Source organism: Tetrao urogallus (genome assembly GCF_951394365.1).
Source record: "Tetrao urogallus genome assembly, chromosome: 8".
Lineage (NCBI taxonomy): Eukaryota > Metazoa > Chordata > Aves > Galliformes > Phasianidae > Tetrao > Tetrao urogallus.
The window spans coordinates 1,310,299-1,326,427 of record NC_136821.1 but is presented as its reverse complement, the minus strand read 5'-3'; the positions used below and the strand labels follow the sequence as shown (position 1 = coordinate 1,326,427).

General features: G+C 48.0%; 1 protein-coding gene across 1 annotated transcript in view; it reads left to right on the top strand.

Annotated features, from left to right (window-relative positions):
* Positions 1–16,129, top strand: part of FMNL2 (formin like 2) — a gene marked incomplete at both ends in the record, with an annotated part of 106,528 nt that overhangs the window by 70,265 nt on the left and 20,134 nt on the right. Inside the window, 4 exons of the mRNA XM_079539252.1 lie at positions 1,380–1,488; positions 2,574–2,650; positions 4,625–4,718; positions 14,270–14,344. Of these exons, the coding sequence (XP_079395378.1) occupies positions 1,380–1,488; positions 2,574–2,650; positions 4,625–4,718; positions 14,270–14,344 (355 nt within the window). The remainder of the gene's footprint in view (positions 1–1,379; positions 1,489–2,573; positions 2,651–4,624; positions 4,719–14,269; positions 14,345–16,129) is intronic.

The window sequence follows — 16,129 nt, the reverse complement described above, 5'->3', positions numbered from 1 at the left end:
CACGCTTGCATGAATGCAGCAGCTCTCTCTGCCTCTTCCAGCAGAGAAATCCATGTCAGAGCTCAACTTGCCCTGCTTTGGAATGTTTGCAGCTGTGCTCTGGGTCACTGCTGGGTACCAACATTGCTTCATTTGCACTGAGGCTGGGGATGTGGTCATAGCTAGGAATACTGAAATCCCCAAGTTTTTTCCCATATTCAACACAAGAGAAGCCTTCCTCTTTAACAGGACAGAGGTGATGGCCTCAAGTTGTGCTAGGGGATGGTCGGGTTTGGTAACAGGAAACATTTCTTTCCCAAAGAGCAGTCAGGCAGTGGCACAGCTGCCCATGGAGTGGGGGTTCACCATCCCTGGGGGTGTCCCAGAGCTGTGGGGATGTGGCACTGAGGGACGTGGGCAGTGGGCATGGGGGGGAGTTAGGTTTGGCCATGGGGATCCTACAGAGCTTTTCCAGCCTTAATAGTTCTAAGATTGCTGTGGTTGTTGCCCAGGCTGCAGAGTGGTACTGGTGGGGTGAAGCTGCAGTTGTCTGAAGTAGCCTTGGCTTTACCAGTATTTACTGTGCCAGTCAAGTTTCATCTGCAGATTTCTTTTGTGTAACAAATGCCAGAATTTGCAGAGCTCTCAGCTGCACATGCGTCATGCTGCTTTCCTTTCTGCCTGCCTTTCAGCAGAATTTTATGCTTGCTTCCTCGGCTTTTAGTTCAGAGTGTGACAATTTGCAGTGTGTCGGCGCCTTGCCCCTCTGCTGGGCTGCAGCTGGGGACATGCAGGACCAGCCTCAGGCTCTGTCACTTTGTTCTCACCTCTCTCTTACATAGGAGTAAGTTAGGATTAAAAATTTGCTGCTTATTCAACGCTGTACGTGGCTGTAAGAATATACATGTATTTCATATGGCAGCCTGTCTCCTTGTCTCCAATTTCCTGTGCTCAGCTCACAAAGCATGGTTTTCCTTAAAGAAAATAAGCAGCATCTTGGGAAGAGCTGAAATGTGGGTTTCATTTACTATGTCGTAGAAGCAGCAGATCGAAAGATTTCCCTTTGTTTTATTCCATGTACTTATTGAGTTGAACTCAAGGTTGATTTACCAGCTAGGGGTTGCAATTAGGATAATTAATGCCTCTGTTTCAGGACAGTTCCTAAAGGCTGGGTTTCCTCAGTTTGGAGAGCCTTCAGGAAGCTCTATTCTGCAGAACAGAATAGAGGCACAGTTCTTTGTTCTGTCGGGATGCTCTGCACTTCCCTGATGTCTGCTGCTTGGATTTTCCACACAACTGAGAAGTGTGTGCATTAAACCCAGTGGAGGAATATTCCCATTCTTTTCTTCCTCCCACCTAAGAATAGCCCTGTGACTGATGGAGGCTGTTTCTGTTTGCAGGTACAATACTTTGCCAAGCCGAAGAACTCTAAAAAATTCCAGACTAGTGAGTAAGAAAGACGACGTTCACGTCTGCATCATGTGTTTGCGTGCCATCATGAACTACCAGGTATTGCCCTTTTTGTTCTTCTGGCCCGCAGCACCGTTGTTGTTGGGGGGAAAGGTTAGCTGCACATGATTCAGGTGAAACTGATGTGAAGGATGAAATTCTTATTGTCAGACAGCATAGCTGGGAGCTGCCTGGCACAGTCCTTGTGCACCCGCACGGTTGGCACACGTGAGGACACAGATAAGAGCACACGCATGCTCCTGTTTGCAGTGCTGGGCTCTGTTGGCACTAACTCATTGGATGTGCACCTGCACAATAACTGCTGTCAGAATTTAGCATTAACCTGGAGGAAATAGGAGGATTTTTGGAGTGTTCTTGTTAGACATTGGTGGGAAATAGAAGATTTCACTTTGCTGCATGTCGATTGCGAGTCCAAGAGTAAACTGCACCGAACTAATCGTGTTTCCATGAGTTTCTTCTCTCCTTGGAGGCGTGCTGTGGTCACATGGCATGCCCGGGTAGCTTCTGAGATGCTGGATTTCTTGCTAAACCAGTAACAACTAACAGTTATGTGCTTCAAGGAAAACCTGGCATGAGTTGTGTGGTCTTACAGGGGGCTTCTGGCACTGCTGCACGGGAGCTCTGACAGAGCTCCCTACCTCTGGTGGGAAGGTGGCAAGCAACAGTGCAGTTGTGGTAATAACCCATGCTGTGTTTTCCAAAGCAGTTCCTTTCTTTGGTTTTGGAAGCAGACCCAGCAGGACTCACGCAGTAGCTGCATGCAGCAGTTGCTCCGTGGCAGCATGCATGTTGTAGAAGTGATTTTGGCAGCAGAGCTGCACATTCCCTGTTAGAGAGGAAATGGCATGCTTGGCTGTCAATGTTAACAGTGTTGGGGAAGGACGGGCAGAGGGGCTGGCAGTGGGGTGGGATCAGCCCTGGGACCCTTTTGAGTGGCCAGGCCGAGCTCTTTGGGCACGGTGGTGGCAGGGGAGCTGATGGGCATGGTGTGAGATAGGAATGTGCTGAGTGTGTCTTGGTGATTTCAATAGCCAGATCCGGTCAGACACGGGTAATTTGCTGGGATTTAAAACGAATCATTTCAGTTTCAGAGCAGAAACGATGTTTTCCTCTTCTCTTTTCAGTATGGATTCAATATGGTCATGTCGCACCCGCATGCCGTTAACGAAATTGCACTAAGCCTGAACAACAAGAATCCCAGGTAGGCTGCGCTTGCTGTTAGAGAGTTTAAGAAGCAGAAAAGTGAAGAGTAGAAGGATTTTCATGGATTTATGTACAAAGCTGCAGCGAAAATCAGCCTTTGCTCTGACTCAGATTCAGTTTGTGTTGCAGTGCAGTTAGATGGGCGATTGCCAATTTGGTTCCGTTGGTCTCAGAAGCTGCTGACTCTGCAGCTCTGCCTTTGCTGCTCAAGTTCAACTGCTGCTGCAGTGCAGAAGAGACCCTGCTGATCAGGAGCAGCTCTGCATGAGGTTTTCCTGAAGAAACTAAATTTTCTGCAGTAAATTTTGTTGAAGCCACCTTCAGGTTTGAGCTCCTCTAAGAGCACATTTTATACTCATTCTGCCTCTGTACAGTGCCTGACTAAGTGCCAGGTGTTTCTTTAACCACAGCAGCAGTCCTGTAATCACACTGTAGAACTGATTGCTGCAAGGTTATATCCCCTCTCCTCGCTGCACACATTTGTGAGCTGGCACCTACATCCAGCCAGACCTGGAGTTGCAGGCATCCCATATACCTGATGATGCCAGAGCTGAGTTCTGGTGTTTGCTAGGGAACGGAAAAACAGGGATGAGACAAAACTAAACTGCACCATATAGAGAGAACTCCTTTGCCTGGGCTGCCTGCTTGCTGTGCAGTGTACTGCTTGAAACCTTGGCCTGGTGGAAGTGGGTCCTTCCTTCCTCTCTTCTATTTAGGCTTAAGTCAGCAAGCATGGATGGGAAGGATACAGGAAGTTTGTTGTGATCATTTGTGGTGTCCTGTGTCTGCAAATCAGGTGATTAAGGGATGAATGATGCCAGCACAGCAGTGTCCTGTCCCATCCCTGCCCCATCGCAGATGCAGCAGGGGAGTGGGTGCTGCACCTGATGCTGAGACCTGGGCATCCTCCTGGCATCTCTGTAGCTCACAGCCCTTAGAGGATGTTGCCAGTGGGCCATAGGGAGAGCTCCACAAGCCTGTCTGAAAGAGCTTGGGTTTTCTTCTTGTGGCAGGACAAAAAAACGGATGAGTAAGAATTGAAAGTGATCCGTGTAAAATTTCCTGGGGAAGTGAACATTTTATCTGGTTTCCAAAGATAACCTTGACACTTTGAAAGCTAAAAGGTATTTCTTTTTCTGCAACATCTGGTTTAATGCTCAAGCATGAGACTAATTTCATGTGTGTCTGCATGGTTTCAGTATCTGCTCCCAGCTCATCTGGCTGTAAGATCCCATTGGTGCTTTTGCCTTATGTGAACTCTGTAAGAGAGAAGTGGGGATTATTTATGTCAGAGCTATACGAAGAGTTGCATGCTTTTCTTTCAGCAATCAGTTGTATCCTCCCCTCCCTGATACGCTGTGTTAGCTGTCAGTCAGCACCCAGATTTCAGATGCTGGAGGGGGAGGTGTGCTAAGGCACCCTGCTTCACTTCAGCAAACCGCGTCTTGCATTTTTTGTGGCTGTGAGTAACACAACTTGTCACAGAGAATAACTGAGATGTGCATCAGGGCAGGGCACATAGACCTAAAAGCCCTGGCCACAGAGACCTAAAAGCCCTGGCCACAGAGGGGCTGAGGCATGGGCTGCTCCTAGCAGCGATTGCATGGACCACATGGGGCCCCCTGTGCCTCCCCCTGTGGGTTTGTGCAGGAGAGCTCCCACAGTGCCAGCTGCCAGGCTGATGCAGACACCATTGGTTTGCTTAGATTTCCTCAAGTACAATTTGTGATGTAAATCTGTGCATCTTTTGGGAAGTATTAAAATGGGGGAGAGTTGCACGATCCCGGGAGGCTCAAACTACCCTGGATCAGACACTGCTCTGCATTCTGTGTCCTGCAGGTTTGCTTGTCTCAAGAGGCTGAACCACTGGATGCAAAGTACTTCTCCCGGTGCCTGCACAGCACTTTGCAAACAGGTAGAAGGTATTCCTCACCAGCTCGTCACTGACTGCTTTGGCTTGCTTTCTTTGCAGGACAAAGGCCCTTGTCCTCGAGCTCCTGGCTGCTGTTTGTCTCGTCAGAGGAGGTCATGAGATCATTTTGTCTGCGTTTGATAACTTCAAGGAGGTACGTGTTCTGCTTGGTCAGAATTTCATGTGTGTGTCTCTAGTTCTCCTAGCTCTCGGCTAGAGCTTTCGTGTTCAGCTCCATTTCTTAGACTAAGGGTTTTCCATAAGCTGCAGATTTTCCATGCATAGACAGCAGCAGTGTCTGTGCCATCGTTTTCTGCGCTGTTGTGTTCTAGAGCTGTAATCCCAGCAGGGTGAATCCTGTCTGTGAATTGCTCCTTCTCCCTTTGGCCAGTTGAGCTGTGTCCCTGAATGGGAAAAGGAATGGAGATTTGGAGAGCTTTACTGCAGGTCTGACTGAATGTGTTTGTATGTTTTTAGGTGAAATAACTGGAATTGCTGTGTAGATCCTCCATTTTCAGGGCCGTCTACATAAGCCTTTGAGATGCAAAATTCCTGTTTTTTTTTTTTTTTAATCAGTAAAATTTTTATTTATAAGGAAATTCAAAAATCAAGTTTCTGTGTCCCTGTCTGCTGAAATTAACACAAGCATTCTGGTTTGTTCAGCTGGCGCAAAGCTGTCCTTTGTGTCTGCATACATCCAAGTGTATCACGTTTGCATACAGTGGTTAATGGGACTTGAGAAGGTTGTATTCAGAATTACTGGTGTGGGAATGCAGCCCAAGCAAGCTGTGGTTCCAGTTGTTGTGAATATTGGGTATAGGTGTGGATTTATTATCAAAGGGAAAATGAATCTAGTCGTACCAGCTCCAAAATGGTTAAACTTGATGAGTCCAGGCTGGACTGTGTATGAACATGCAGCAGCTATTTCCTTATTGCCGTTGCTGCCATAGGTGGTTGGTGCAGATGATCAACAAGCCAAGTTGTTTCTTTTTTTCCCCTTCTTTTTATGTTTTGGGAGTTGCTTCTGGTGGAGAGATACCAATCTCTGTTTTACATCTGCTGTGTTTGCCCAGCACACGTCCCCGCTGTAGCTGTGGTGCTGGGAGGATTGGCGGCACATGGAGATGGAGCAGAGCGTCGTCACCAGGGTGTGCTGGGCTGCAGCCTCAGCTTGGTGGGACCTGCCCAGCAGGGAGGGTGAAAATAAGGCGTTCAGTTTCCAATGGGATAAGGTCTGCAGGGCTGGAGCTTGGAGTTACAGTTTGTTCCTCCTTTGGTTTATCCAGTGGCAGTCTTGGGCAGAAATTCTTATGTAGCCCCATCAGCTTGTCTTGCAGTATTGCTCCGTTCTGTTGCTGCTGGTGCCTGGTTGGGCTGTTGGTTGTGGAACTGCTGGATGGAGCAGGAGAAGCAGCTGTGCAAGGAGGGGAATTCCACCTTTCCAGTTTCCTCCTTCAGCTCTTCTGCTGTTTACCCAGTTGTTCTGCTTATTCTCACTGTGTACTGTTGTTTTCCAATTTCCTCCTGGGCAACCTTCAGTATTAGTTTCAAGCATGTTTTAAATTCATTCCCGTGGCACTGGGATGTGGTCAGTGTGCACAGTGGGGTGGGATGGCAGTTGGATTTGGTGATCCTACAGGTCTTTTCCAGCCTTCATGGTTCTGTAGCTGGAATACTAAGGACCTCCAAGCAGCCTAGGCTGAAGGTTGTGTTTGCAGGTTTCCATAAGCCCGTGTTGCAGTGTGCCTTCTTCCTTCATCCCAGCCACTGGGATGGTCAGACAGGATCTCTGCCACCCTATCTCCGTGCCATGAAATAACTTCAAAGGAAGCCAAACTCCTGTCTCATGCTCACCCTGCAATAAAGTCAAGAGGAAAACAGGATACTTCAGACCAAATTCAGCTCTCATTTGCATCGGGGTGAACATCAAATATTTCATTAGGCTTTGAGCTTTGCAGTGATGTAAATGAGAACAGAATTTGGTTCTCAGGGTTTGACTGAGCTGGGAAACCACAGCTGATCTGAGTCTTGTTGAGGACTCGTTTTGAAAATGGCTTTTCCTTTGAAAATGATTTGATGGGCCAGGTTTTTTCTGTCTGGGGTCAGGATGTTCACATGGGTGGTTTTACTTCAGGTGTCTCTTGAAAGGGATTCACTTACTTGAACTGAAACCCTCAGTTCTGGAGTGCAGGGATCCAGCTCTGCGCTGCCCTGCGCTCTCTTTCCAGTAAATAATTGGGATGATGTTGGAAGGGTCCTTTCTGGAAATGGAAGCACCTGGATATCTTGGAGCCGCCAGGAGTGTGTGACAGCCTGGGAGCTCGAGGGGGTGTTTGGTACAGAAGATCCCAATGGGGAAAAATGCTGAACGGTTGTAAGTAATGGGAAATGGGATCCGGGTGGGAAAGAGTAGTTTGGGGCAGAAGAGGTGGGAGCTGGGTGATGCTTAGCTGAATGCTGCTGCCTTTTTGGGAATGGTGGGGAGTTCTGTGTTGCACATAACCCATGGTGAGGGCCAGGGCCAGTCCTGTGCCCTGCTGTGTCTGTGAGCTGCTGGCCCCGTGCTGGTGCTCCCTGCAGCCCCTCCTCCCAGCACTGAAGCATAACTGTGTGCGTGGCTGTGGCAGCTTGGGCTGCCCAAGCTATTCAGCCCTGCCACCACCCCTGCATTTACCCACTTGCAACTGGGCTTCCTTAGCAATATTCCTGGGTCCTTTGTGCTTGTTTCCATGGATCTGTGAGAACTGGCTACACCGTTTTATCCGAGTTGCCTGGGATTTGTGTCAGGGGATGAGCAAATGCACTTCAGCAGAATGCCTGGGGGAAAATGAGGAGAGTTAGCCTCAGGATGGCTTTGCAGGAGCTGTGGGTCACAGAGGAGATGCCGAGAGCCTGAGCCCCATTTAAATTGAAGTGGGCTGAGTGCACTGTTGGAAAACAAGATATATTTTCCTAGTGCTTATTCAGAGGAGTAAACTCATTTTAATGGTGTGAGTGTACATGTGGTCATACAGAGAACACAGCTGCTGTTTCTTACTGCTGGCTTGGCTTTGCTTTGCTGTTACATCATTACTTGCTGCCGTGCCAGGGTGGTGTGGGGCCGTATGGCTGTGGACATTGGGTGCTTCATTGTCCTGATGAGCCTGCAGTGGCCATCAGGAGCTGTGGGAGCCTCGTGGTGCTCATATGCAGCCCCTCATCACCTCTGCTTGCTGCACACAGGCACTGCTTCATGCACCACATGTCTGATCTGGGGTGCAGAGAAGGCAGCATCCCGAAGCTGTCCAGTTTTGCCATCATCAAAATGTCTTTCTTTCCACTGTTGCCTTCTTGAGGAAGGATGCTGTCTTGTTGATGAGATTGTGCAACTTGAGAATGTCATTTAATCTTCGGTGCCATGGAGCAGATTCTGCTGAAGCACCTCTGTGCAGAGAATAGATTGCACAGGAAACATCTGGCTGCAGTTGGTGCTTGCTGGAAGGTGAAGGTTACACTGAGCTGGGAATCGCAGTACCATCGAGTAATTAAGGCTGGAAAAGACTCTAAAATCTCCGAGCCCAGGTCACTCCATCACCAGTGTGCCCACTAAGCCATGTCCCTAAGAACAGGAGAGTATCCAAGCTGCAGTTTCCATGTTCTGCAGTGAGGTGCAGGTGCCCATCTCCCATTCAGACAGCACTTCCACCCCCAGGGGCTGTGGCTGGGGCAGCCTGCATCCTGCCAGGCCTCCATCCAGGGGGTGTGAAGTGAGTGTGGGAATGTGTTGCCCTTCATGCAGGGATCCGAAAGGGCTTCTCCAGCCTTTTTGTTTCTGTGATGCTGTGATCAACATGTATCTGTGTATATGTCAGTGGATATATATGCACACCTCTGACTATTGGGTTAGCTTTAAGGACCTTGTTCTTACAGAGGAGTCTGGGCATGAGAACTGCTAAGAGCATCCAGAAATAGAACTAACAAAAAATTCTCATTAAATGAAACTTACATTCGCAGGCTCAACGACCCTTAAAAGCTGTTTTCCTATTATTGTGGCTCTTCTTCCATATCTTTTTTCAGCATTTCTAATTGCTGTCTTATTTGTATGCTTTATAACTCTTCTACTAAAGGTGCAGTACCCAATAGATGAATGACTTCAATACATTTACAGATATGATGAGAAAAATCCCAATCCAACAGCTCTAATGAGATTGCATAATGGAAAGGGTTACAAAGAAATTGTGGATGTTTTGTTTTTTTTTTGTTTGTTTGCAAATATAAATTCCATTTTTGTGAAGATCTGAAAGTGACATTTTTTGCACAGCACTCTGAATTGCATTTTGTGAAGCAGAATCTTCCATCCTTACTCAGCTTTTCATTAATCTCCATTTGAAATACAGAATGTACTTTAATAACAAGTAAGCTTTTCTGAGGGAGGACCAGAGGTCTCTACCACTCTTCTGTTTCTCCCTTTGCAGTAGGCATAATGGTAGTTTTAGAACAGATCCAGGAGGAAGAAGAGTTGTCTGCGATGTGCTGTGAGACAGAAGGGCTGTGAGCAGTCCTGACTCCCTGCAGGAAGCACTGCCTGCTTTGGCTTCAATCCAGCAAAGCAGCTAAATTGATTATTATGTAAGCATTTACCAAAATAATTGCATTTGGAAAGGTGAGGGTATGCGTGTGTGCTTCTCCTTATGGGAAGTAATTTTAGTACATCAAAATAGAACACAGGTGCTTTTCCTAAGATGGATTGTATTTCTCACGAGACCCCTCATTTTGCTGCAAGACAAGAGAAAATGCCAAAAAGACACTTGGAATTCAGATAATCCAGTAAGCTTTAGGGCAGCTCATCCTTTGGTGGCTGTCCAACATCTGTGCTCTGCAGAGAAGAGTCGGCGTCGTTCCTTGGGGAGCTTGGGATCAGAGAGGAGCAGGCCTGGGATGCCCTCTCGTTTAACATCACTTTGATTGACTTGTGCACTACCTGACAGGTGAGAAGAACCCACACTGTCTGCTTATGGCTCTGTGTGCACGCCGTGGCAGGTGGGTGTGAGTGGCTGTGCAGTGAGCTGAGGCATGGCCCAGGAGCATTGTTTGCCTCCCTGTAGTCACTCCGGCCAAGTGAGGCCATGTTGTTCAGCCCTAACTTTTCACAATACCTAATTCAGTCACATTTCTCTGTTAGAATAATGACTGACAGCAGTGAAAGCAGCAGTTCTGAATTATTCTTCCTGACCATTGTAGTAGCCCAGCATGAGAAGAAACAGTTTGCAAGCGCTGGAAAATGTAAATACGTTTGTTGTCTTTTCCCCCCCAGCAGTATTTTGAGAGCGTTAACCCTGCTGGTAGAGGAGTACAAGGTATTTTAACCTAGTAAGCATGAACAACTGTTTACTTAACCAGTAACTTAGGAGAAAATTGCTTTGTTGTTCTTCAGCACGCTGCAGAAATATCAGCAGCATCAGTCAAAACAAAGTGCCCTGTGAGCACTGCCTGCCTGCGGAGGGGCTGCTGCCCACAGAGGGCTGTTGTGGGGCAGAGAAAGCAGGCATTGTGCTGCTGGGACAAAGCAGTGCAGGCAGGAGGAAAGGTTTACAAAGGCTCTGGGAATTTTGGGGCTGCATATCCATCAGGCTGTTCATAACACCGTGTCCAGCATGGGCTGTGTGCTACGCTGTGTGTGTCTGCAGTGGGATGGGGCTGCTCTCAGAAGCTGGGGAAGGAGGAGGGAGCAGCTTGAAGTGACCTTGGGCAGCACGTGGGTAGATGTCTGTGTCATAAAATGTCTTGTACCTAAGCCCCTGCTAAAGGTTACGTGCTTTAAATCCCTCAGAGGATTGTTCCTCTCTGGCTCGAGGTCCTTTGCTGTGTCACACCATACTCACCTCAGTTGTAAATGCAGACAGAATGATTTCATTTTCTGTATGGACTTGAGGCTGTCAGCTGGGTGAAGGGGTAGAGTCCTTCCTTAGCAGACTTGGTGATGGCATGGTGCTAGGAGGAGTGGCTGACGCACCAGAGGGCCGTGCTGCCATTCAGCAAGACCTGGACAAGTAGAGAGGAGCCTGATGAGGTTCAGCAAGAGCCAGCGTGGGTTGTGTATCTGAGGAGGAACAGCCACACAAATCAGTATGGGTACCAGGCTGAGCTGCTGGAAAGGAGCTCTGCAGAGAAGGACCTGGATGTCCTGGTGGCCAGAAGGCTGACTGTGAGCCAGCAGTGTGCTAACTACAACAGGGAAAGTTCCATACAAACATGAGGATAAACTTCTTCACCTTATGGTGGCACAGCTTCCCAGAGACATGAGGATTCTCCTTCTCTGGAGATATTTGTACCCACCTGGACAGTGTATGCAGCTGCTGTAGGGAACTGCTGTGGGCTTGGGCTCGGGGAGCTCCAGAGGTCCCTTCCAACCCCCACAGCTCTGAGATCCTCTGCTGTGCTTTCCAGCAGAGCAGTGGTGCTTTGTGCCGTTAGGTAGCAGTCAGGACAGGAGGATGAGGTGCTCCCATCAGCCTGGGCTTTCACTTTCTGACTCCACACAGAAAGCAGTGCTGTTTTCAGAATAGCCTGGCTGCCTTTCTGGAGCTTTTTAGCACTGGGGCCACGTGAGTGGGAGCACTGCGAGGGCTGGTGGGTTGAACTTTGCTCTTGGGTGGTCTTGGGGTGAACAGTGCAACCTGAAAGCATTGCCTGGTGGTGTAGGTATAATTGCCACTGCATTTTTCATAACTGATCCTATTTGCTTCCTCATAGGATCGCATTGTACCTCTGTAATGGATCTGAGCGGGGCGTACCTCGTTAGTGCTCGGAGCCCTTCCCAGGACAGGACCCTTCGTGGGTGGTTTCCCATAAAGCCACATTGTTCTTCCAGAATGACGTGGGCTTGATGCAACCTAAAAGGATTTTTTTGCAACCTAAGTGGAGACAGAGGTTTTTTATAGCTGTGGTAGCCTGTTTAATCTTTCTTCTTACACAGAATAATGCTAATAAAAGAAAGATCAGTCTTTCTTAGTCCCAGCCATACTTTCAGTGCAAATGACAGACCTTGGAAATGTATTCAAATAGAAATGGCAACATATGGTTTCATGCGGTGGGATTTGATTTCAGCATTCATCTTGGATTTGGGCCAATCTTCAGGCTGGAGGCTTCATCTACAGTTTCACTCCCTTTAATCTTCCAGGATAAATTATATCATTTCATGAAAGTCAGCTCGCTGTCTCCTGAAGCGCACATGTTCCCAGCTCTGACTCATCTGATGATGGTGTGAGATAGCTGCCAGCAGCCTCCGAAAGCTGCAGGTTGCTGCTGCTCCTCCTGTTGCTGTCAGCTGCCCCCAGGCAGGGCTGCTGGAGCCCGGGGTGGCAGCGGGCTGCTGGGCTCGGGGCTGCTGCTTGCTCCAGCATTGAATTCCTCAGCCCTGAATGGCTCAGACTTGTTTGTGTCAGCTCTTCTCACCCACGTGAAACTGTTTACAGAGTTCCCAGAAATCAGCCCTTCTGGCTTTTACTGTTGAGTGATCATGTGTGCTGTTGTTAGGTTCTTTCCATTGTACTGAAGGGACCTTTTTTATGTCAGTTCCAGTTTTTCTGAGTTGGGTGCAAGAGAGAGACGGTGATTTTGAGCTCAAGCTTGAGATAAACCTTTTTGTTCTGCTCTTGTATCAGCTCTGATTGCTTTGTGGGGATGGGAGGGCACAGGGAGCATAGGAAGGCCTTGCAGTTGGTTGGATTGAAGTGCAGCATTCAGCTGTGCTGTATCAGGAAGTAAATGGCTTGGGCACTAATGCAAGGGTGAGTGCAGCTGAGCAGCCTATGGGGGAACTGAGGGAGAGGGTTCTCTGGGTTCAGTTGGAGCAGGGGCTGGATCAGGCCTAGGATACATCTCCGAAGTCAAACTACGCTTTGGGAACTGCTGCCTTTGATGTTTGCAGAGCGTCTGGGCTCCCCAGGCTCTGCCAGCTTCTGGTTTTCTCTTCAGCTTTTCCTAGTGGAAGCCTCCTTGCAGCCCTGTGCCCAGCACTTGGCCAACAAAGGCATTTTTTTCACAAGGTGCACGCTTTGTAAAGTGTGCTTATTCTGTCTCCTGAGTTTTTGGGGTTTAGCTGGAAGCACGCTGCACTTCTAAATACCATGTTTGTGAGTGAGTGCTCCCTGAGCACCCTCCATACAGGTGCCTGTGGATTGCTGGGCCTGCCCACGGGTGCAGGCTGTGGGATGAGGCCATGAATGTTGATGGCATGGTATTGAGTTCATTGGACTGAAGTGCAGGTTCATGAAGGTTCATTGGAACTGCTGTCACCAACCTCTGACGGAGATCCCCTGGCAGAATTCCCACTGATGTCAGGTATTGACTGCATATAGCTGGATAATAACCCAGTTAGGAAAATTTTGCATGGGAATGATAGGAAATGTGTGATTTACACTGGAAATATATTTTATTCAGCCATAACAGACAGCAGAACACGTAGAGGGAGATCACCCAGCAGCCCACTGCATGAGGTGCTTTGCAGATGCAATGATAAGCTCCGTTCAGCTTCCCATGAAGTCTGTGCATGAATTCCCCCTGAGCTCAGGGCCTTTGTCTCTGTGGAGATGCACACTGCAAGGCAGATGGAGTTGAAAAGAGAGATCTAATGGGGAGATGGCAATAATAATGCATATTTTGTAGAGTTTGCTTTTGGGGAGGGAATAGAAGAAACATTGCACTGGGGATTTGGTTGCACTGTAGGAGGTGCTGTGGAAATCCTTGCTCCAGAGAGTTCAGCTTCTAAAGAAGTACCTATGGCTGCCACCAGTCCTTCCTCACCTTTCACTGGGTCATTTCACAGGAATACTGCACGATGAGCTGCTCCTAAGGGAAGCAGCAGCTGGTGTTCTCAGCTGGGAAGTGAGGAGCTGTGGCAATAGCTGGCTGGAGCTACTACCACTGTTGGAAGTGGCCAGCTTCCTCCTTCCATAATCATGGTGATGGGGTTTGTGTTTGGCTGGTGGGAACACCCAGCACTCCCCAGATGTTTGGCTGATATCTGGGTAGGAAAGGAAGTTCCCAGGAGTTTGCTCTTCACACAAAAGGAGGACAGCAGTGCCCTCTCACCCTCCCTTTGGCTTTTCAGCTTATTTGGTGCTTTGGGATATTGTTGTGAATGACTGCAAGTCATTCATCTGCTGAGAAAACTAGAGCCAAACCAGAGAGGGGAAGTAATAAGATTTAAGCAATATTCAGAGACCTGCTTTATCTTAGATCTGATTTCTCCCTCAAGTTGGACGTGTTTCCTACCACCAGGCCTGTGTTACGGCTCTGTAATTCTGACCAGCTGATCATTACACTGATGTACTTTGCTCCTCATTTAGCCTGTGATAACTTTCCTTTTTTCCTCTCTGTAATCTGGTCTTCTTCCTAATTACATTACATTACAATGGAGAGCCAGTCCTGAACCATAAGGAGGCCGAGGCTTCCTGTGGCATAGCCTGCTGGAGCTGCTGTGTACGTTTGTGCCAGCAGTGGTGTCATTACATTTTTAGGGGAAAGGTAGGCAGAGACCTTTGTATGTAATTGCAGCACAGGTGTTGTCCTGTGATACCTCAGCTGGATTCGTCACAAAGAATATTTTTAACACAGAAAACCTGCCCAGAGAGGTACTGAGCAAGCACAGGGGCTGCTCTTAAATGTTTTCAATGTTCTCTCTTGCAAGCTTACTTTAACAAACAGATGGGGATTCTTTTGTAGGTGTGTGGAGAGAAACAGCGCTTTGAGAAGCTGATGGAGCACTTCCGAAACGAAGACAACAACATAGACTTCATGGTGAGCACTCCTTATCTGTGGACTTTGGCTTTGGTGCTGGCTCTGTGTGCTCCTGCTGTCACGTGCAGCGTTCAGATGTACGTGGTTCTGACCCTTGGCCTGAAATTATTGCAGTACCATTTTTTCACTTGCCAAACTGCATAGTATAACTCTCATGCTTAGGTTCAGTTTAATTACCTCCAAGAAATGTCAAGTGCTATAGAGAGGTTAATGGGAAAGAAGCTTTTGGCTGCGTGTACTGTTTCTATGTGGCAGAATAGCAGCATCTGCAGTATCAAGAAGCATATTCTGTACGTGTGCCAACATCCTCAAAATCACAGACAGGGAAGTGTGGGAGAGACTCATTGCAGCTGTCTGTCCTTATCTGGGGGTAAATATAGCAGTAGTTTTCACCACTTTGGTTCCTCATTGTGCATGTGCATGATTATTCACCAAATCCACTTCCCTGGAGCACAGCAGAAAACAGCAAGAGAGGAAGGCCTTACTGGCACCCACAGATGACAGTGCCAACTTGCACATTGCAAACATGTGAAAGGCAGAGGGTTGGGACAGTGAGGACAAGCTAGCTGGTTACAAATTTGATATCAGAAATACTTTTGTGTTTGTTTCTTTTAAGTCTGTGGCAAGTGAGTGGTCATGCTGATTAGAACTTCCATTTTTAAATACAGAACAGATGCAGCTCAGGTACGGTCAGTGCACTGCTCATTATTATGACATGATCCCATCTGGAAGTGAGGGAAGAGCAGAAGGGTTTCCCACCTGGTGACACTGACTGTTCTGTTGTCTCTATTAAGCGTGCATGACACTTCATACTGTTCAGGTGCAGGCTTTTTGTTACAGACATCTTTCTGCCAGCAATTAGGTGTAGAATCATCTGCTCTGGTGCCTCCTATGGGCCATGAAAATGTGGGTGCCAGTGACTTGCAGCCCCAGTGGGCAAGGCCAGGCTTGCACCGTGGGAGTATGGCAAAATAAAAAGAGCGAGATAGGGTGACCTTTTTTACTCACAGTCCAAAAAAAAGCTGTGTTACAGAGGTCTCTGCAATTGTACTAAAGTTAGCAAGCCGCTCCCCGTAACTCTGTGATAGATCACATTGGTTTTGTTCCTTATTACTGCAGTCCCAGTAAGGATATGTTGCTAGTCACAGTGTTGTTAAGTATTCTCAGATGGACTTTTAGTTAGCCTGCAGTTTAGCAGAAGGATTTGTCTGTCCCCAGTGCCTGACTCAGTTGTTTCTCCCGTGCTGACAGGGCAGATATTTGGGAGCAGGAGAGCAGTACAGCTTAGTGCAGGCCAGAAGCAAGACAGTGGCAGCAGCCTGCAGCTTGCTACCTTGGCCACTGTTATTAAGAATATCCCTCAGCATTCCTCACCTTTAGTTAACATGAGGAGTGGTGTGGTGATAATGATGGAGTAGGGAGTGTGAGCATGAGCCCAGTGAGCTGTGAATATCCAGCATCCATCTGGGCGTTCTGTTTCATCTTCAGGAAAACTCCCTGGTCCTCTCAGGCTGAAGGTAGTGGAGAATTGTTTGAAAAAGGATAAATACTTTTTTTTTTTTTTTTTTTTTTTTTTAAACTTGCCCACATATTTATGAAGCCTGCATCTTTGTGTTGCTTATACCAGCCGAGGGCTTGGATGTCTGGCAAGGCTAAAGCTCGAAGAGGGAGCTCATGACAAATGATTTGGCAGGGCTGCTCGTTCCTATCACCATCTGGCCCTGATGCACTCCACATGCTGCTGTGGGCAGCACCCGAGGAGTGCTCCTGGGGGGTGAGCAGGGC